The sequence below is a fragment of the Lingula anatina genome, chromosome 2 (genome assembly GCF_051362555.1).
Source record: "Lingula anatina isolate TDL-2025a chromosome 2, LinAna3.0, whole genome shotgun sequence".
Lineage (NCBI taxonomy): Eukaryota > Metazoa > Brachiopoda > Lingulata > Lingulida > Lingulidae > Lingula > Lingula anatina.
In genome coordinates, this window is record NC_141768.1 from 35,209,384 (window position 1) to 35,231,716 (window position 22,333).

The following is a 22,333-nucleotide window of genomic DNA, read 5'->3' on the forward strand; positions in this document are numbered from 1 at the left end:
TGTAGACTCTGTACGAACTGTCTGCAGCGGCATGATGGACGTTATATATTAATTCTAACGTTGCACACTGCTCCTGATAATATCTTTGATCCAAGAAACTTTGCCAGTACGTTCTATTCACGTATAAAACGTTTGATGAAATTTACAAATTAGAATTTTTTTGTTTATTCTACCCCCCACCAAAAAAAAACAAAAAAACACGAAAAATATTTCACATTTTGCATAACTACAATTTCCACTTTAATGATCGGTTCTCACGTGTTTAAAACGCTCCCACAATATATATCATGTGTAGGTTATTCTGACCCAGATAGCAATTAAGCAGTTCCACCCATATAAAGAGGTGGCCAACAACTAATCGAAGTATGTCCAAATAGGCAAGGTGGAATGAGTTCATTCCACTGGAGAGGGTGTCATGTGGGGCTATTCCATTGCATCTGAGGGATGTCAGGTGGGGCGAGTCCATTCCAACGGAAAGGGTGACAGGTAGGGCGAGTCCATTTCATTGAAAGGGGGGTCAAGTAGGGCAAGTCCATTCCATTGGAATGGGTGTCAGGTGGGGGCGAGTCCATTTAACTGAAAGGTTGACAGGTAGGGTGGGTCCATTTCATTGAAAGGGGGTCAGGTAGGGCAAGTCCATTCCATTGGGAGGGGTGTCAGGTGGGGCGAGTCCATTTCAGTTGAGGGATGTCAGGCTGGGTGAGTCCATGTCAATTAAAGGGGTGGCAGGTGGGAAAGGTCCATACTGTTGGAGGGGTGTCAGGTGGGTCAAGTCCATTCCTTTAGAGGGGTGTTATGCAGGTCGAGTTCATTTCATACAAGGGGCGTCAGTTACTAAGACAAGTCCATTCCATTGGAGGGGGTAGGTGGGTCGAGTTCAAACCATCTGAGGGAGTCAAGTGGGTTAAGTCAATTTTATTTTAAGACTCTCAAATTTAGCTATTTCACCATCAATGGAAGGTATTATAAAAACGGGTCCTCAAGAAGTGAAGTCAATCATAGGTGACCCTGGCCACCCAGCAATTTGTTTGTTTATATCACAAGGTATGTCATTAATACGACAACAGTCCTTAAAGGCAACTTCTACACGCACCAGAAGTTTTTACCCCTCAGCAACCAGCATTTTTAACTTGTTAAATTCGAAATTTGTGACAAAAATGCAGGATGGAATTAGAAATATATTTCAAATATTATTTTTAATTATTTCAAATTTATATTGTTATATCCTAACCTTTAAATTTCGGGCAAATTTTGACTGTTGCCATGAAAAAAACGTGGTTACATCAAAATTTTTCATCTTTTTCATTTTTTTTTTTTTTTTTTTTTTTGTTCAAAAATTTAAATTGAAGTAAATATATGAAGAATAGCTCACAATATATAAATCAATTAAAAAAAAAAACAAAAAAAACAGAAAATCATAACCCATCAAAAGTGGACCCGTCCTGTATAAAAAATATCGAAAAATTATATCAAGGACAATTGAATTAGTTCCATTTTCCTATAGAAAAAATTTACTGTGATTTTTAAAAAGCAGGATTGTAAATTTATACAAGTTTGATCTTTAAATGCGGTTTGTTGGAAAGTGCTTTAGCTATTTTCTCTTAGCGTGTTAAAACAGATTAAATGCTCAAATTCCATTATTTACAAGATACTTGGCATTTTACAATTTAATTTTAGATACCACTGAAAACCGTCAATCACAAAAGCGTCCAGACTTTATTTACAGATCAGATATAGCGGATTGATTTTTATACAGTCAAACACGTGATAATACCACTCAAATTCTTCTTATCATAACTACTATCTTTTTCATCATAATTTCATAACAAAATTTTAAAAAAACGATTTACAAAAGTATTTATTCAGTTTTCATATAATAGATGCACGAATGAGCGTGGGGCTCCTAGGTGTGAAACAAAGGCTAGGCACCGTGGCGGCTTGCTGAAGCATGTGCGAAATGTACTTGATCTTCTGAAAAGAAAAAAAAAGATAATATTTACAACCTAAGACTAAACGGGCAGGTTTTTAACATACGAATAATGCATGTAATATCACAGAGGAGAGGGTACTTGTAATCAAAATGAATTGCGTGTTTGTTGACTCGTCTGATGTTCAGATTCAGCTAGCACAGAAAAAAAAACTAATCAAGGTTGCCTAACGACAAAATTATGATCTTGAATCAGTTAATGCTATAACTATCTGAGACCCCTCCCTAAAAAAGAAACATTGATAACACAACCCGTCTCATTATTTCTCTTGATATTAAAGGTTATAACACTTATTGTGGTACATGTTGACGCATTTCAGAGAAGCGTAAAAAAACTCAGTTAAATTCTCTTCTACTAATATACCTTGCGCTTGTACAATAATTGCAATAGAAAGTTTTTTTTTTCAAAAAAAATCCTTTTAAAACTATCGCAATTGTGGTCGAAAGAGTTGATAAAATTGTTGATAAAATTTGACTATGGAATTGATATGCACATTGACGGGACACACTTATCTTTGGATCAGACGCTCAGAACTATGTCACTCATCATCTTATTAATTAATCAGTGATCTTGGTGGTAACACTTATATTTGAACACACGCCCTTTAAAATTGGGTCAAAAATATTCGAAACCAATTGTCAAGGGGGCACACAAAATGTTTAAACAGAACTAAAAAAAAGTGCAGAGCCAAAAGATTCCAAGCAAACTAAAGTTATCATCAAAAGTCAGAGTACCGTTCATCTCGTACATTTGGAGTCCCAATGAATTATAACCAATAAATTATACTTGTATGACTGACATACAAGTAACAAAGGCAATGGTAGGACAAGGACTCATGTCATAAATATTCGTCGTATATATTCTTACATTCGTCTGCACTTTTAGTATGTAATGGCGTTGGTTACTGAAGAATAAGGATACTCACAAACATGTATTTGCTTCTACAATGTATGCCATATAAAAGCTCGACCTTGTGACTGCATTACACATACTGTTGCGTCTACACCCCACTCTGTACAACTGCCAAGTGAGCATTTGGGAAGACAGCTCGCACTACGATGAGCAACTTATTTTTATGCAAATTGCAACAGGCAGGCTCATTTAGGTGAGAGGTCGTTACTTGCCCCAGTCTTCGCTGGTAAGCGTACCATGAGCATGTAAGGCCAAAAACCGAGGCAATGTTGTTACTGAAACCGTTCACGAAGATTCAATAAATCCGGTGGCGATGCTTCACGTACGAGCAAATTTGATTTGAGGACTAGGAATGGGCCGTAACATACGTTGCTCATCCGTAAATCTTTACACCAGGTGTGACAGAGCCCTTATATATTGGTAAGACCACGTTAAGAAAACGAGATTCTCTCACTCTGTACTATACACTGCTACTTTTATTGTCATTGATCCGAGAAAACGTATGAATTTTGATGAAATTTACAAATTATACATATAAATATTTATTTAGCCAATATATTTTGGCTTAATAATTGTTTATCTTATTATTTTGAGGCCTCTCCTTGTGTGAATGTATCTATTAAAGCAGTAGTTTTAGACTGAAAGATGCAGTAAGTCGTCAACATAAGGAAATTGAAACAGTTCACAAAATTTCTCGATATGTATAAGATATAGACCAACGCATTTCCGACAGCAGTGGCGTTTTATTTTCATTAGAAACATTTTACAATGCAAGCTCCAGCAAGATCTTCCTCATTAATAATCATTTTACAGGATTTTTGTAGTTTGAACGTTTGTCACGTCTTATATATAGCAACTCGCTACTGTATTCATCGGTGACTTTAAAACATCCCATGTTTTGCTGTTTCAAAATTTTTTTTCAACCTCACTTCTGTTTCCTTGATTATCGACCTCGCTTCCCTTCGAGCCTTTTACTGTTAGGGCGGACCCTTTTCTCTTCTTTCTCTGTCTCGTCTTTCATTCGCTTCCTCACGCCGTCTTGCAAAAACGTATTCAGCATAGGTAAGATATCCATCATTGTCTAAGTCGTCTTCCTCCAGAACAGTATCAACTATTTCTGAAAAAATAAAAAAAGAATTTAATATATGTCATCATCCAGGTGGTGTGTGTGAGAGAGCGAGTGTGTGTTTGTGCGTGAGAGAGAGAGAGAGAGAGAGAGAGAGAGAGAGGGGGTTGCTTCAAATGTCTATACAGCTAAAATTTTTCCCATTACTAAAACATTTCGTCAATCTATCAAAATATAACTGGACCTGTGTAATAGTGCAGGTAGTCATCAGGCACTGGTTTTTGTCTTTTATGCAGCTCTCGTTTTTGTTCATCGATTTCTCTTTCCATCTCTTCTCGTGCTGAAAAGTGCGTTAGTGCAGAAAGAATTTCCAGCCCGTCCAACCTGCTATTGTTGTCAAAGTCATGGAGCCTAAAATAGTTTATGAGAAAAAAAAGAAAAAAAATCTCATGCAAAGACAACATCCAACTAGAATGCAAATGTCATATTCAAATCCATTCTGATGACCATTTCTTTATCACTACATATATAGTTCCGTTAAATATTTGTAACAGTCGAGTAAATCATTGTCTTCTTGTATCGGATAAATGTATGGGAAATTATGAATTACCTACACGTGTTTTCAACATTCGTTCACAACGGCATCTAGTCATTTGATAAATCGCAGTCTATCATGATAATTTATATACATTATGCAATAACTCATGAGAAGCAAAAGATAAATGTATTCTTTCAAACCGTACTTAAAGTAATGAAATTCTAGTTCTTCTGGTGTCAATGCCGTTTCGTTTATATCCGTCAGTCCTTCGTAGTGCTCCTTGATATGCCTGGAAAATTTAATGTAAACAAAACCATTGATCAAGCAGATAATCTCAGCATTATTGTCGTTCGAGTATGATCAAAATGAAACAGTATCGGATCCCTTCTTGTCTCTCATTTCGTAGCTTCACTCTAGGTATGTGTCAAACACAAAAGAGAAAACTTCTAATCATTCCCCGGTGAAATCATTTACTCAAAATATACGTAAATGACAGTATTTTTCCAAAAGTCATTTACCTAACTGCAAATGGGGGAGGGGGCTTGGAGAATCGGAACCTTTTTTTCTAAAATGGAATAGCAGATTAATATCCTTATATCCTGTCCTTCTCCACAAAAGGCGTACTTCAAAATGAAAACTCCCTTGACGAATTCATTAAAAATGACGCACGGGGTGGAAGAGGGTTGAGGAAGGGCATTTTCGATCATAACCCTTGTACCGTTTTCCACACTCACAATATATATATATATATATATATATATAGTGCGGATGATATTGTTTCAGATTTAGCAATTAAGGTATTCTTCAGAGGGAGAGGGGGGAATCCCGTATGTCTCATAAAGACTACTCACTGCGCATCCTGGACGACTCGTGGATCGTGGAAATGGTTGGCAGATCCCCTTTCCCCACTCGCAGTCGGTGCATGACCATGACCCCCTGCGTGAGCCTCACTCAGGCTTATCATCAGAGCCAAGGCCAGTATGGTGGCTCCCGTTTGCTTCCATCCCTGACACATTGCCGACCTGAAAATAAGTTATTATTAAATTCTTTAAAAAAGAAGTTGAGCAAAATTAAACAAAGCTCTTAATGCCGGTAACGTGACAGAGAGCCCCTACCCCGACCCCCATGATAGAGAGTCCGCTTCCCATTCATTTGTACAGGTAAGCCTCGCCCTAGATTTTGACCCATTTAGGTCAGGCTAACCCTAACCATTATAACTAAATGGAGGGCGGACTTTCTGTCACACGGGCCCTAAGTTTTGTTACACCAGATTTCAGATTGAAAAAGACCAAAAAAGTGGCACCAGTGTTTAACACCATGTAACTATAGCTACCTGTCTTCTAACTATAACGTGGCTTCTTTGTAAACTAGCGGAAGTTGTCTCGATTGAAACGTGTTCGCTTCCACCTAATCACGATGAAGGTGTGCTGTTACTTGTATCTGGTGTCAACACATAAGACGATTGAAATCAAGTTGACGATATATGATATGCAGACAGATCACATTTACAAATGTAGTACGTGGAATTTCGTTTTGTACTACAGGTATTCCGTTTGTTTGTCAGCCGGCGTATCGTTAAGTCCTGTTCCCCCAGTCCTATATTGCTCTATACCCACGTACCTAGTTTAAAGGCCACTTTTTAACATGGGTCGTTGGTTTTACTCTAAAGATTCACAACCTGAAAGCTCGAAATGCTACGTAAAGGTAGATAACTAAAGGCTATCCAGGGTCTGGGTCTGCTGGTTTCTTTACAATAAAGTGACAATATGAAAGACAGCACCTGTATAACAAGACAGTTGTATGTAACAATGGCACAAATCCTTACAATGCGTAATTTTGGGTGTGATTATATAGAATCAAACTGAGAGAGACAGTCCTCATATGGTAGACACATACATCTAACAGATGGCAATAGGCTTATGTTTTACTTCGGTAAAATGTACCCATCCCAATCAAGTTATAATTTTTTCTCGTTTTGCTTGGTTAACTCCAAGTGTATGTACTCGAATGTAGTGTGCCACCGGTGCGCGTCACCATGGTGATAGTTTTATTGATTTTATTCCGTAGCGTGGGTGAGACCATCATAAATCAGGATATACTTACGCAGAACGGGGCTGTGTCACTTCCATGGTTGTTTTAACTCCAGGCCCAGGCGAAGTAGAATAGGTCCTAAACAAATGTCCCTCCCTATTCTACTTCACCTGTTTCGAATACTCAAGGTTCAGGTTTAGTCTTACCGTTTCTTTTCCTCGGAAAACGCAGCTGCTACATGAAGATGCTTTGTCGACTCCCCTGCGCCAGTCTCGTTTTGAAGTAGATAGATGGAAATTAGCAATCAATACATATGCAGTTGATGCCATGCATATATTGGATACGTTAATGAAAAAAATGGACAAATCGCCCGTTTTACACGCATTTCAACTAGTACACATTTTCTTTAAAATTGTCGCAATTGTCCTGTACATTGTTTCAGTTGCCAATAAGGAAACGTGTCTGGGCAAACTTCACCTTGACCGCAATCCAAAAAATGTTATTCTAGGTTTCTCATTTCATTTCACGAGTATCATTATATTTCCGTAACTCACATGTAAGTTTTAGAGAATTTTATTGTATTTAGTTGGATTTGCTGATACTGTACGTTTATGAGATCGTTTTTTAAAATTATTTTCCATTGCAATGAATAAAAAAGGAACTCCAATCGATGCAAATTGAAGTAGAAAAGGAAACCTTTGGATAATTTGTGCTATTCACTTTTATGCGAAAATGAATTCATTTTGGCAATTTGAGAAAATACATCCCAAGGCGGGAAAATACCACCTATGACATGTTTGGAAAATATCATAGATGAAAACAATTTTGTGAATTGAGCGTTTTTATCTTTTAGCCGTCGTACATTATCCACCCTGGCTGCTTGATGTTTGATTTGCTCTAGTTAATGGGTCAATTTCGAATGGGAATTTTACCGTTTTATGTAGAAACATGCACGTATACAAACATAAATAAAAGAAATAGATGAAAAACACTTCTTACCTCAGTGTACTGTATACAAAAGAAAGATCTGAATTTAATAATACGTTGGGTCTTCAGTCTTATGGGATAAGTTCTTTAGAATACATGTACATTACGAAAAATATGACAGCTTGCAAAATTTATAGTAACAATATACGATATATAGGCTATGTAAGACAAAAACAATTATAATCGTTAAGTGTCTATAAGCCCGAAGGGCTGGGTGTTTTCCTCAACATGTAACATATGACACTATACCAAATGAGGGAATGAACTAATGAATGAATGAATAATGGGATAAAGCTTTGAAAACGAGATTTTCAAAACAATCTTAAAGACATAATGGAATACTTTGTTTTCTAAGAAAAAAGACAAAATTTTATTGCTAGATGATGCGCATAAACAGTAGTCCTTTAAGTATCCTTCACATACAAGTGTAAAGCACATTAGCTAAAATTAATACTTTTTTTTCACTATCCTGAATTGCTACTGAAACCAGACCGATGTATATCACATTTAAGCGATCTGATGATAATCTCGGCGCGTGGAAGTTTGCACGTGCCGCTTCAGCATGTGCTTGACACATTCCTGGACAGAGCTATGATGACTAAATGAAAACCTCGGGAGTGATCAGCCAGAAATTATCTGCTCATTAGCGTCAAGAACACCGCGTATACATTGGATTAACTTTTCCTTTTGATACGTCCAATTAGGCCCAAACCGTCGATTACGATGTCAATGTAATTGGGAAGTTAATTTTCTGTTTGTTGATTGAATTTTAAAGTATTGATCTCGCTTCCTGAATGTGCTCTTCCTATTTCATTGTTCATTGCGCAAGGAATCAAATCTGTGTACTTCATTAGGCCAATAGAGAGATCTGAAGAAGAGCTCAAATGTGTGTGTGTGTGTGTATGCTGAAGGGGGGGGGGAGTGTGCTCTTTCCTTCATTTACAAATACGTTCCTTACGTTTGTAATATTGCATTTATTATTCTTCTTCAAAGCAATATTTACCGATGATTAAAATATATTGGAATTTGCTGCTTTAAGAAATCACATCTATTACAGGGACTGCTGGATTATATTTATTATTCATTTATCTTTTAAGAAATTATTAACGAAAAGAGCAGAAGAAACATGTATCGTTCTTTATCCACACATTAACCATTTACTAGAGGTAATAGCCGAGAAAAATATTTTATTTAGTATTTCCAGTTAAAGTAGGACTATTATATATTATTACACCATATAACATTTATGGCGAAAATCTGTGCACTTTATTAGGCCAATAGGGAGATCCGAAGAAGAGCTGAAATGTGTGTGTGTGTGTGTGTGTGTGTGTGTGTGTGTGTTTGTCGGGGAGGGGGGGGGGTTGTGCTCTTTTTTTCATTTACAAACATGTTCCTTCCAGAATCCTGGCATTTATTATGTTTGTTTAAAGTAATATTTACCGATGTTAAGAATATATTGGAATTATCTACTCATATCTATTACAAAAACATTTTATGTAATATTTTTCCAGTTTAAATAGGACTATCATATATAATTACACCATATAACATTTATGGCGAAAGTATAATTACACCATATAACATTTATGGCGAAAAGGAAAGTTACTTATCAGATTTTACCAACTTCATGTGCTCATAATTATACTATCAAATTTTATACTTGGCATTTTGATAAATTGTTTTTTCATACTAACTTTTCACTGTGATATTAGTTTTTAATGGGGAATAATTAACAATAACAGTATCCAGATTAAACAGCAGGTCCACAGTAGGGAATACTGCATCGATGAATATAATTATAACTTGCTGTGACGGAGGAAGACTTTGTTCATTAGAGATATGAGACATCGCTCAGCCGTGGTGTTGTCTACTGTCGTCTCCATTTTAGCAACATGGATTGTGCAGCAAATTGATTTCGATCGAATCTGAAGCTATTTCATTACAAGGTGCCACAGGACAGAAAACAAAATCATTCAAATGCCTTGGTCAGCGCTAGAGTTTGAAAAAATCCAATTTCCAATCGCTGATAAAATTCATGAAGTTCTTTAAAAGGCAATCATTTCGATATGAACAAATTAACCTGCAATCAGTCTTAAAACCAGTTGAATTTGCGATTTGATGAAACGGATTGATATGTGCCGATTGCATTTTGCTCGGAGTTGCAGGGCAATTTCCGAAATCAATTTGATATTATAACGATCAATTCTATTTTCCTCCTCGGTATCCTTTGTAGTTCTTTCAATCCATAGACCACAGAACTGGGATTTTCTTTTCTGTAAACACCCTTTCTCAAATAAAAAAGATTTGCATATTTTTGGCTTTAAAGACAATAGCTTCGTTATTTTTTTTATCAATATTAACAATGGTGTATGAAACAAATGGGAACTTTAAGACGAGAACACTAACGCTATTTTCCAAAATAAATTCTTAATAGGTCGATTTGAAAGATTCCCAGACGAACCGCTAAGGCTTCTTTAAACCTATCCCTTAGATTGCAGAGTCTTATTGTATATATTCAATGTCATTTTACTGCATCTTGTCTATAATATGATAATGTAAATCACATTCACCAACTTTATACCAAAGTCGAGTAAACCATTTGGCTGTAAATTCCTATGACTGTGAAGGATATCTGAACAAACATCACTATCAAAATTTCCTGTTATAAAAGAAACAAAGAAACAATAACCCCATCTATCCCTGAAAATCCACAACCTCTCTTATTTTGACGTTGTCAGGTGGCGGCGAGTGGCGGATTTAGAGGGGGGAGTCAAAGGAGTCCTGACCCCCCTCCCCTTCGGTTTCAAAAATATATCACACCAATATTCCCCTCTTGATATTAGAATTTTGAATACTGTAGCTTAAACATAGTTCTAAACCGTACCAAAGGGCACTGTTTGCTCTCCAAAACACCAAAAAAAATTTAGGAGCCCTAAAGCAGGCCCCGAACCCCACGCCAAGGGGGTGATGGTCGGCTTCGCATCCGAGGCCTGTCGCTCCGACACCCCCCCTCCCTCCTTCAAATAATCCTGGATCCGTCCCTGGCGGCGGTGAGCGGCGGAGTTGTCGACTTTCTACTTTTAGCATCAATAGCCCTGTAATTGAATGCAGAATGGCAGGAGACCCACCATTAGTCAATCTAATGAAGCCTCCTCTTTGCTACAATGGATGCTTCACATGACCGAATAAAAAACTGCTCGTGAAAATTTGTATTTATATTGATGAACTCATGTAACCGCAGTGATGCTTTTTAAAAGCCCGGTGTCCTTGCCTAAAGAAGTTTGCATCTATTTTAAGAGAATCATCGCAATTTGCCAGTTGAAAAAGTGTAAGTGCACATCTTACAGATGATTCTGCAGCAAGTTGTTCTAGTTTTGCAGAATGAAGTTTTATGTGAATTTCATATTAGTCGGAGTTGGTTAGATATGCTGTTATGGATAATGTTGCCATTACCGTTTTCCGTTTTTTATTTTTTTGTAGCAGGTTTTTCTTTTTCATAGTAGTGGTACGTTGTAGTAGTCAGATTATAAACAAACCAATTGCAGGACCAATTCTAAGTCTTTTTTTTTACTCCTCTCATAATTTCATAAATGAGGTGAAGAAAATTCTCACAAAAAAAAAAAAAAAAAAACTCTCAAAATGAACAATAATGAAGGCAAAATTAGGATGCTCGACAGACAAAAGTCTCGATAGTCAATTTACCTATTTAAAAAATAATGGTGTGTTCAATAATGCCGAGCGTGTCTCACTAATTGGGCGCGCGCGCGTGCCTTACTCTGACTAACTTGTCCTCAGAATCCTCGCAAGAATACGTAATCTTGCCCAATAGTGCCCATGTGTGCTCTAGTGGATTTTACAAATGACAAACAATGGATAAACACACACGAACGCTTGGTACCACACCGTTTTAAATGTAACTTTTGTCTTAATTTAAGGTGACATTTGGCGTGATGCATACTCATTTCTTCCCCTCAATTATGAAGCATTTTCCTCTCATCTTCAAACACTTCATTTTCAACAAAGGTTAGAATAACGCACAGTGGGTGCATTATTAACGCACAGTCACTCTCTCCGCCCTGTGCATTAACGCTCATTGTTAATTAATTCTATGTACCAATCGGTAGACGACTCACAGTGGTGCTATGGCCCTGAGAGGACTGTTCCATGCAAGGTGTCTTTAGATTGGATGATTTCTTCACGTACGTAACGGCAGAAGCAAGGATAAAGTTCGATCACATGAAAATTTCGTTACATTCATCTGATTTACTGCTAGTGGTTTAACCTCTTGCGCCACTATAATTCTATACTTAACTCAAGCAATACTGCATCAACGGTTTTTAAAAAAGAATTATAAGGTAAATATTTTTTCACCCGATGCCCAAAACTTACGACTATTCATGGCAGATGAGCAACGCGTTCCAGGCTTAGATAGCGAAAAGAAAAAGTGTGACGATTTTGCTGGACTGTATTCCTTAGATTCAACTGCAAGTTCCGCAACAGGAAGAAGCATGGCTGATCCTTTAGGTAAGTACTAAATGATTTTGATATTTATTTCTTGTCAATAGTTGATCGCTTGCCCAAAAAAATTAATCAAGAGGATTAAAGTATCACTGACACATTTCTTACGCGTGCCACAGTCATCTACACACTGGATTCTTTAATGCGTTTATTTGATCGAATGAGATTACCAAAGCAAATCTAACTAGGGTAAGTTAAATGACCCGTGAGTTGATTTAGCTCAAATTGTAGCAGATTTCTGAGAGGGCTAAGAAGTCATTGCGTGTCACATTTCTAACTTTGATAAGCCCGATCTTACATATCGTGCTGAGATTATAAACAATAACACGGCGGGATAACTGGAATAATAAGGTGTTAGGCGTCATTCAGAGCATAATGAACATAAGGTGTTCCTGCAGGTAAAATACCCTCCTGAGGTGACGACGAAATGTTTTATCTTCATTAAACCATTTGGATATTCAGTATCTTTTAGGTGAATAACAAAGACGGTTCGTATAAGTTTTAAGAAACGTACAAGTCTTGTATATTTCTTCTCTAAAATAAATCTCCTATCCATCGGAAAGGTGAAAATTAATGCTACACTATATTTGGCATTTTCTTTACACCTAAACGCATTGGGTCCAGTAAAAAAGACAGATTTTAATAAATATCATTGTTGAAGTTAAACTGTCTCTGCTGATGCAGGCCCACTTGAGAGCTGTGCTAACCCACTACCTCGGTCAGGTATAAGTGGTTTCATCTATCATAATATTTTGTAAAAAAATATGAAAATAAATGGTATTAAATAAGCAAACAAATGGATAAAGAAACTGATACCGCCTGGAATTTCATTGAGCCTGGAAATATCCTCTAAAATAGTGCGAAAACAAGATGTTGATTGAGTCACCATATTTTTTATTAAAAACAGAATTAACAATTTATGAATTTAACCCGATTTAAATGATTATCTGGCATTTTAAGTGATCTCTTTACTGAAAATAACTAGTTACAAAAACATTAATGCTTAATTCTTTCTACTTTGTATAAAGAGTTTTTCCAAACTTGTGTTGCATTCCCTTTTATATGGATAAATTGTGATCGTTTATTTGAAAACTTAAGTTATGATGTTATGAATCACAATTCATTTTAGAAGTAACTCTAAAACAGATATTAGGGATATATCATTTAACAAAAAAAAAAAAAAAAAAAAAAAAAAAAAAAAAATAGAATTAAATTTAAAAACATAGAAAACTCTAATCTCCCCACAAATATATATAAAAACATAAACAAATATAATGGAGACGTTGGATTGTTAACGATTGTATTTAGTTCAAATGGCATTTATTTGTCAACTTCATTTTTCTTCATGAGTTTACCACAATATTTACCCCCATTCGCCCTTAAAAAATAGGGTATGAAGGAAGCTTTTACTGGCTCGAGGTGATTTTAATTCTAGGAAGTAACAGTGACATCGGGAAAATGTTGATTTGGATAAACTGTCTTGAACAAATAAAGAAAGTGAATTTTACATTGAGCATTGAGTAAAAAGAATGGAATTCGTTATAAAAAAATCGGTTTTTAATGGAGTGTTTCACGCTGATAATTTGACTCCCTTGCCTTTGATTTTAATACACAATTTGACTTGACAACCGGTATACTGAAATTAAGTAAAATTACAAACGATTTGGAATGAAATACTAGGCTGAAAATAAATAAACAAATAAATAAGCAAATAAATCATACATTACAGAAGGCGCTTTCAAGAAGTTGAAATCGGACGGCAACGGAACGGCGGGTTCCATCTCAAGCAGCACGACCACCCCCGGGCACAACCCTGCAGCCTGCCCCACCCCGGCCCGGCGGCGGCACAGGACGACGTTCACCCAAGAGCAACTCCAAGAACTGGAGGCGGCGTTTGCCAAGAGCCACTATCCTGATATCTACTGCAGGGAAGAGTTGGCAAGAATAACAAAACTGAACGAAGCTAGAATACAGGTATTTCAATATATGGAGCTTTTATGAAAATGATTAGAAATTTTCTTAATGGGTCTCATACGGTGTTTTGGCAAAAAAAAAAATTTTTTTTTTCAGAAATTAAAAAGTATTTTCAGAAGTCATTGACCGTTATTCTAACGAGTTCCACAGTGATAAAAACAATAAATATATTTTAAAACCTCGTTTAATCGTCTCTTGCCTGGAGCAAAATAAACGTTTAAGCGCATTTCTTCCATTTCACTTCTCGTTAAGAGAAAACATGAAAATTTATGACAATGAAAGGCACGTATATTGTTCTTTCGGTCTTGATTTTAGTAACATTTTGTCAATTTAAAGATTTTTATTTCTCAAAAGAATCAATCGCATTTCTCCTGATAGTTTACGTACTTGTGTCATACCAATAAAATGACTGAAAATGAAAAAAAGCGTCACCAATGAAATAATTCAGTTTCAAATCTACTTTAAAAAAAGTTTCTACAAAAGCAAAATAGTTCAGCGTTTTACAATTATCAATTGCCGTTCCTGCGTTTGCAACTGATGCATATATTAGTATTTTACTGACTTAAATCTTCTAATTTGATTTTCAAAGCCAGAATGAGATTTTTTGTGCTTCTATAGGACTGGATAATATATCATTCATTTTTTTAAATCGAAAAAATGCGATTGCAGATAATTGGTGATTTACAATGAAAGAAATAAGATCTCACTCACATATGTGTACAGATGATAATGTCTCCATTGCCAGTTTTCAATATTAGATTTGGGAAAAGTGGTAAAGAATAACACCACGTTGTTCGAATTCTCAAGGTACATCTTGTGCATTAAATCCAAAAGAAATGGCTCGTGAGTTGTTAAACCCGGAGGATTTAAAAATTAATGCTCCGCGTCGGTAAGAACGCGCCGGTTAAGATTTAATTAGTTACCATGTCCTTGAGATCTTTGTGTAAGTGCCAAGTGTTAAAGGAGATAATGAAGACATGCCACTGCCGAACAACACTTACTTTAATATCGGACCACGTATTAAATACTTTTGCCGCTCAAGTTTTACTATGTCCTTTTTTTTTTTTTTTATTGTCGCTTCCAATTACTTTGATCTTTGTGATTACGCCAAAAAGTTTTTCGATATGCTTTGGAAGTTTTATTTCGTCCTTGACTTTCCATTTTAATGCACTCTCGCGTTAAGTACATTAATAAGAATGAAACATGCAAACAATTTGATTACTGATTTTTAAAACTTATAGAATATTTACAAACTTTGTTGACATTGCCTTTTTATACTTAACTAGGCAATTTCAGTGTTTTCAATTACTCAGCCAAAGGTTCCGTTGACCTGGTCACTTTTCCTTGATAACATGGAAACCTATAAATTTGTGATTTCTATTGCCGACTATTTAGTTAAACCGATCTTTGGCCTGGGTTTGCACCTTCCTACGTTCTATAGTATGGGTGGTATGGTGTAGTAAGACGAGTAGTGATATCCCATTAGTTCTAATCACTGCTCAAACAACGAGATGAATTAATTTCATAAAACTTGCCTTCTTGGAAGTCAATTGTTCCTATTGCTTACCATATTCAACCGACTCTTGATCATAATCAAGTTTTGAGGCACAAGTGTGAATCAAGTTAAGAGTTGAAAACTACAGGGAAGAGACAAAAAAATTCAATTTCGTTCACCAGTTGTGTATTCCACAGGCGAAAGATGCCATGCATTAACCAATGCAATGTTACAATTTCCGCTTCAGTATCTCCGGGTCCGAGTTAGTCCCGCTTGCTGTTGCCTTCACTGGGCCGTATTCACTACCATTAGAAGGCCTGTCATTTCCCATTTATTTTCGCAACTCCCTCGAGTCTTCTTGTGAGTATGTTTGAAAAAGAAGACGGTACAAATCGATCCCTAATGAAGTCGGGGATTCGATCGGGCAGACAGGATAGCAATTAAAATGTCATCCCCATCTTGTTCTCCCCCAGATGATGGTCCCAGACTGAGAGGAATTTGCTTTCAATTAGTGACCCCATTGTTAATTAATCAACGGGAGTTAATTGATTAATGTCAGTAAATTGAAATTTATGTGTTGCGTTGGATTTTTTTTGTTATCCATAGATTAAAAACCTATTTTCAAAAGTCGGAATTCATTTTCAAAATGGCGTTTCTTTAGATGAAGCATGTTTCCAAATATATACTAGTTGCAGAGCATAAAAGTTTGTGGAACTTTGGATACTGTTATCTAATGTTTCCAACAAAACTTGCAAAATTATGTCTAGCCAACGAATTCTAGATATTGTTTACTCAAATCCAAACATTATGTCTTATGTTAATTGATTTAAAGCACAAAATAAAGATAATTATACTATATACATACTTCATATAAAAATTGAACGCAATGTTGATTTGATTATCCCCACGCTCCAATTTATTCTTAGCTATGCGGACAAAAGAGGCGCCGTGCTGTTTTTTTTTCACAATTCTTGTCCGCCTGGCGAGCGGTAAGGAATACGGTAGCAGGTGTTATACATGAATTTGCCTTCGTATGGTAATACAGCCTTGCATCGGTGATAATTGAACACTTGAATCATGTCCCAAATGAAGGAGAAATGTCAATTGAAACACTAATCAAATTACCAGAATTTCCATATTTAACTAATACCTCAGCGAGTCGAGAAGCTCTTCGGATTGGCTAAACTTAACTTGAGGCACAGCGTGGAGGCGAGTTTGTTCCCTTCCATCAGAGCTAGGGAGTTATTTTAGCCATTTGCTTTTATGTTTATGTTCCATTTATCTATCTAATGCTTGTTTATTTTTTTCTATCTACTTTTTCATTTGCCCTGAACAGAAATATTTGAAATGTTTTTTTTTGTCTTGCTTCAAGGATTCAGTATTAGAAATGTGTATCCTATTGAATACAAAAAGTGGCAAATAATTCTGAATGTAGAAATGCAGTTAATTGGGTAAAAAAATGACATATCACCTCAATGCCAGATAACAGACAAGGAAGACTACACATCCGCTTAAAAGTCAATTAGTTCGACATTCAGAGAGACACGGAAAAAATCTGAGGAAAGCAAAAAGATTGAAATCCAAATCCTTCTCCTCACACTGAACTAAGTTTAACTTAGTAAGAGATACGTACGACAATTCAATTTTTCAAATCAAGAGAAATTTACGTTCTTTGCCACGTATCATCCAGTCCGAAAATGTAATTTATGCGGATCACTTCTTCTATACTCTGGTAAATTTATTAGATTTTCTGAAGTTGTACCTTGTCCTTTCGTTTCCATTCTTACAAGCATTCCATTAACCCTCCCCGAGGGTGAAGACTTGTATTCCTCAACAAGTTAACAATGAAGTAAACTAAATTACAGCAGTGTAGATGGCAACGTTTCAATCCCCCAGGTAAGATTACATACAATAGCATTAGATATCAATTGTTAGTGGATGGTACTTGTACAAATCTCGACCATTTTCGGCTCTGCCTCGATTTCTTCAACCACTGCCATGGATCTCCACTTGGTGATCTCGAGTCCAGCGGATTAGAGGATTTAAGAAGAATTTACCTGCAAGCAGTAGTTTTATTGATATCTGCCAATTATCTACTTATTGTAGAGATCAAGCAAAAGTGGACATGTTTTGATGACTAAAGTACAGTGATATTTCAGATGGTTCTGTTGCCGGTACAAGGTATCAATAACCATGATAAGCGTACGTCGAATAATAAGTTTCGTCGAAAAAAATTCAGTTACCACCGATAAAACAAAATGGAACAACAGATGACTTTGATGCCAATGATGTTTCCCCTAATCGCATGGACCAGATAGTGTAAATTTTATTTGCTTGAAATCCCTGCCCATTGATGTATATCCTGCACTTAGTTCTGGTTCGTGGGAGTTAAGAATTATAAAAGATTGAAGACAAGCTTGGTGACTGCACTTATCACCATCAGAATATAGCAAAAAATAAAACTGATGAAGTAAGGTGGTTCACCTCATCCAACAAGGGACGTCTAAGAACAACCTATATTAAAGATGCAAAAGATGCGCTGTTCACCATGAAACAACAACAACAATGATAATAGTGATGGAATGATAAAAAGTCAGATAGGAAAACGAAAGAAAGCTTTTTAATGTATTATGCAATGGATCTAACAGTTATGAATTCGTATTTTGTAAATAAATCTTAACACATAATGCGTAGCATTCTTCAATTTTAATATTCTAAAATTTGAGTTGAGTGTAATCATAGTCTATCCCTAGCGACAGTCGATCTGCTAAATTTATGACATATTATGCCGATATCGCCGAATATGTAAATGCAAGGAATAAAGTTCCTATCTAATTTTGGTTAAAGGTACACTGAACGCATTTGAAATCTCAAAGTTATATTTTCTATGTCTACGAGACATATCCTTCAGAGCGCCCAAGCTTTTCCAATTCAGACAGAAAAATCTATAAAACCCCTCAAATAAGAGTAACTGTCGTCGATGGTTCCTTCTGAAATGTACAGGAAGACACGGTGTTTTAAATGACTCACCAGTCATTTAGAACTAAACCAGTGAATTAAAAATGGAATTCAAGCGCAGGGGCGGGTCGACCAAAGACTCGCGAGAAGTAAAAAGTAGTTTTTTCCCGACGAAATCCCGTGTACAGTAGGCCCCTATCTTTAATTTTTAAAAGAAAATCACAGAAATCGTATTTAAAGTTAATACGCTTAATATGTGCTCGATCACCCAACGTCAGAATTGTGCATTCCATGCAAATACATATAAATGAAGATAGCAATAAAGCTATATATATATATCGTCGTATCATGATATGCGTGCGCACCTATTGTAGATAGAGTATCAAAGCATCACATTAAATGCAAATACTGTTAAAAATGTAGCGAAAACAGGTGACAGGAATTTACACAGTATAATAAACACATTGTTGTACTATGAAAGTAGACAATTTTATGTATTTTAAACCTCAATAACGTATGTGTTTTTTATAAGCACTCTTTTTTTTCGGACCCGGGTGTGGTTTGTTTAATATTTTATCTTATTATTTTACAGTGATTCTTTTGAATAAACGAATAAATAAATATAAATTTCCATATTTAAGAAGCTCTTCGGATTGGCTAAACTAAACCTGAGGCACAGCGTGGAGACAAATCTGTTTCCTTCGAACTGAGCTAGAGAGTTTTTTTAGCCATTTACTTTTATGTTTATATTCCATTTAACTGTTAAATCGGGCCCGTACCCAGCAATTTCAAAAGGGGGGTTCTTTTTCTGAAAAAGTGGACCTTTTTCCATAAAAACTCCATGTACCTAGATCAAATTTTACTCAGAGTGGACCTTTTCCTAGCAAAAAGGGCGGTTCTTTCGAACCCCCTGAACCCCCCCTGGCTACGGGACTGTAAATGTTTTTTTTAATTTATCTTAAAATAAATAAATAAATAAATAAATAAATAAATAAATAAATAAATAAATAAATAAATACCATTACAGAAAGTAATAATTAAAAGTATTGTGATTTTGAATATTACATCGTTGTCCAGCTAACATCACATTCTTGTCATGTACAGGCCTGTTTTGAAAGGAAAATTGACAGGACAATTCATTTATTATATTAGTTTTTAGGAACAGTAAAAAATGCCTCTTGTTCGTAAAGTAGATAGCAACAATGATTAAAGATTTATATAAAATAGCAGAAGAGATTTTCGTAAAAGTGACATTTAAGGTCAAATAGGTAATTAAATGTAAAAGGAGCGAGAGGGAGATTCCTCCTATCTGAGTCTGTGAAAAATCCATCACTTAATGCGTTTCTCAAATTTCCAGGTGTGGTTTCAGAACCGTCGCGCAAAATACCGCAAACAAGAGAAGCAGCTGGCCAAGTCTCTGTCTCCAGTCATCCCGACCTGTAACTCTATGATGCGTAACATCTACCCGACAACGTCGCGGGGTTACCCCTATCCCACGCACACCAACATGAACAGTATGAGCGCTATGAACCGTTACCCACAGATGCCAGGGTCGTCGTACCCGTCCATGGCCCAGTTCTCCAGCATGCCAGGGCCCCCGGGGAATATCTCCAGTATATCTAACATACCCAACATCTCCAACATCACACCTGGGATGCAGAGGCAGCAGCTCTCCATGGCAACGGATTACAATCTGGTAAGGATCTTCTATTCTCCCTCGCTTCCTGTGAAATACATGTTCGAAATGTTGTAATTTGTCCAGGTATAAGTTTATTTTGCCAGAACTGTGTATATTAAGTCACAAATATATGGCAAGGTTTACAATTCAATCAATGTATTTTACCTAGACTTAATCAGATAAGTATCTAATTGATACAATTATCGACCCCAAATGGCGACAGATGATTAAATAAATAGATACGATATGAAATATCATAATGAAAACATTTTCTGATGTTATAGTATTTAATGAATTTGATAAAAAAAAAAAGCTTGTGAGGGACGAAATGGCTTTACAATTTCCACCAGCAGTTCAGCTGGATGTATCAGGCTTGCCATATAAATAATTCTGAGTGTGCAGTGGATTTTTATCTTCACTGTGAGCGTAAAACGTTTTCATTACGTGATTATCTAGTTGTTAAAGGGATAATAACTATTCGTATGAGATCTATATTTCACAATAAAAACATTGTGAACAACTCATAGAAAAATGATATACCACAAAAACGGCAGTTATAGCTATTATTCTGATATCTGAGCTTGTCTTTGGACCACGTGACCTCCATTGATGGCTATTCTCTGTTATAATCTCTTAAGAGATTATAACAAACAAAAAAACTTTTTAGAAAAAAACCAGGGACTAACTTTGAATGTAAAAATGGATTCATTAACCATTGGTAAGTATGGGAAAATTGTTGTTTACTCCAGGAAAATTCATTTTTTGTCCAAAGCGAAGAGTTATTATCCCTTTAAATTTAAAACTAGAAGAGCACTCCGAGAGCGCAGATCTCCGCCAAGGCAGCAAAGTCTCCACCCAATGCCGTTTCACCCCTAAATTTTCATTACCTAAATTTTCATTACCTCCGCCAAGGAGGTTATGTTTTCTTCTATAATGATTTAGTTTTTTTTATTATTATTATTGATTATTGATTGATTATTGAGCTAATCATCTGTTCCTTGGCCCACTTCTGACAGTTCCTGAAAATTTCATCAAAATCGGTCCATAACTTTTGAGTTATGTTGATGACAGACAAACAAACAAACAAACAAACAGGGGTGAAAACATAGCCTCCCTGCCGGAGGTAATGAAGTGCACAAAAATAATTTTGAATAAATCAGCATGTCAAATTCTCAGTTTGAATTTGTCTCAAAATATTTCGATTTGGGACAGAGCTTGAGGCCAATTTTTTAAAACCTGACCTTTGTTTTTAGTATATGATTGCATTTTGATTACTTTATTTATTTATTTATTTTTTGGTTTACAGTTACATTTTTCAGAAAATACAAAAAAATTGATTTGATAGACAGAAGTACCAAGATTCATTTACCCTTGCCAGGCATAAACATAAAGCCTAAAAATAACTTATAATTGCTTCGCGAATGGAGCAATCCATCCATGAAAAAAAATCAACATATTTGCACGAGAAAAACGTTTCTCAGCTAATTGATTCTTCGTTTCAGGAGCTACACGAGGACGACTGGTATAACAAGAGTCTGACTGCGCTGCGCATGAACAACCCCCACCCCTCTCTAGCTAACACGCTGCAGTACCAAACGTAATTCGACATTAGGGAAACTATTTCAAAAGCTGCAGTTCAGCTTCACATGAATTTCACTTATTTTGAAATAAGTAAAATTGTGCTTCCAGTAACCCAAAAATGTTGATGATTTTATGTGCAATAGAATACTTTATACATAAGAACTGCCATTCAACAAAGCGTTGATAGAAATACGTGTCTCAGTACATGTATGGGAATATAGTTCTCCTATAGATATCAGTGCCAATTTTAGAGCTGTTTTCTTTATGGACAAAAATGACGCCGCTCAGTTGTTTGTTGTGCAGTTTGCATCATACATAATTCATATATATTTAAAAAAGTAAAACTTTGCACAATTTATATCAATGATGTCATACTCTGATTATTTGTGTGACATGGACATAATGTATTTACATAGACTAATAATGCACTCATATTCCAAAGCATGATTATGGATATTCTTATTGGATATTTTGCAAATCTATTTGTAGAGCACATGCTTTATGTGTTTTTATTTATTCGATATCCCAAGATGATGTTATTTATTGTTTATGTTTAAAAAGGTGCAATAAAATTAATTCAGTCTTTTTTATTAACAACAGTCTTAAA

The 22,333-nt window shown here is 35.9% G+C and overlaps 2 protein-coding genes across 4 annotated transcripts; one reads left to right on the forward strand and one right to left on the reverse strand.

Annotated features, from left to right (window-relative positions):
• Positions 1–3,629: 3,629 nt before the first annotated feature.
• Positions 3,630–6,879, reverse strand: LOC106163003 (multiple coagulation factor deficiency protein 2 homolog). Of its 3 annotated transcripts, none has more exons than XM_013540467.2 (5): positions 6,742–6,879; positions 5,356–5,526; positions 4,710–4,793; positions 4,211–4,377; positions 3,630–4,017 (listed from the first exon to the last, which is right to left on the reverse strand). In XM_013540467.2, exons 2-5 carry the CDS (start codon positions 5,517–5,519, stop codon positions 3,878–3,880), a joined length of 555 nt encoding a protein of 184 aa, XP_013395921.1. In that variant the 5' UTR covers positions 5,520–5,526; positions 6,742–6,879; the 3' UTR covers positions 3,630–3,877. The 3 variants fall into 3 exon arrangements, with proteins under 3 accessions (XP_013395921.1, XP_086860256.1, XP_086860257.1); XM_087004130.1 differs by having other exon boundaries at positions 6,608–6,783; XM_087004131.1 differs by lacking the exon at positions 6,742–6,879 and adding an exon at positions 5,838–6,108.
• Positions 6,880–11,682: 4,803 nt separating this feature from the next.
• Positions 11,683–22,064, forward strand: LOC106162997 (homeobox protein unc-42). Its single transcript, XM_087005561.1, has 4 exons — positions 11,683–12,046; positions 13,770–14,014; positions 19,825–20,163; positions 21,648–22,064. Exons 1-4 carry the CDS (start codon positions 11,920–11,922, stop codon positions 21,744–21,746), a joined length of 810 nt encoding a protein of 269 aa, XP_086861687.1. The 5' UTR covers positions 11,683–11,919; the 3' UTR covers positions 21,747–22,064.
• Positions 22,065–22,333: the final 269 nt, after the last annotated feature.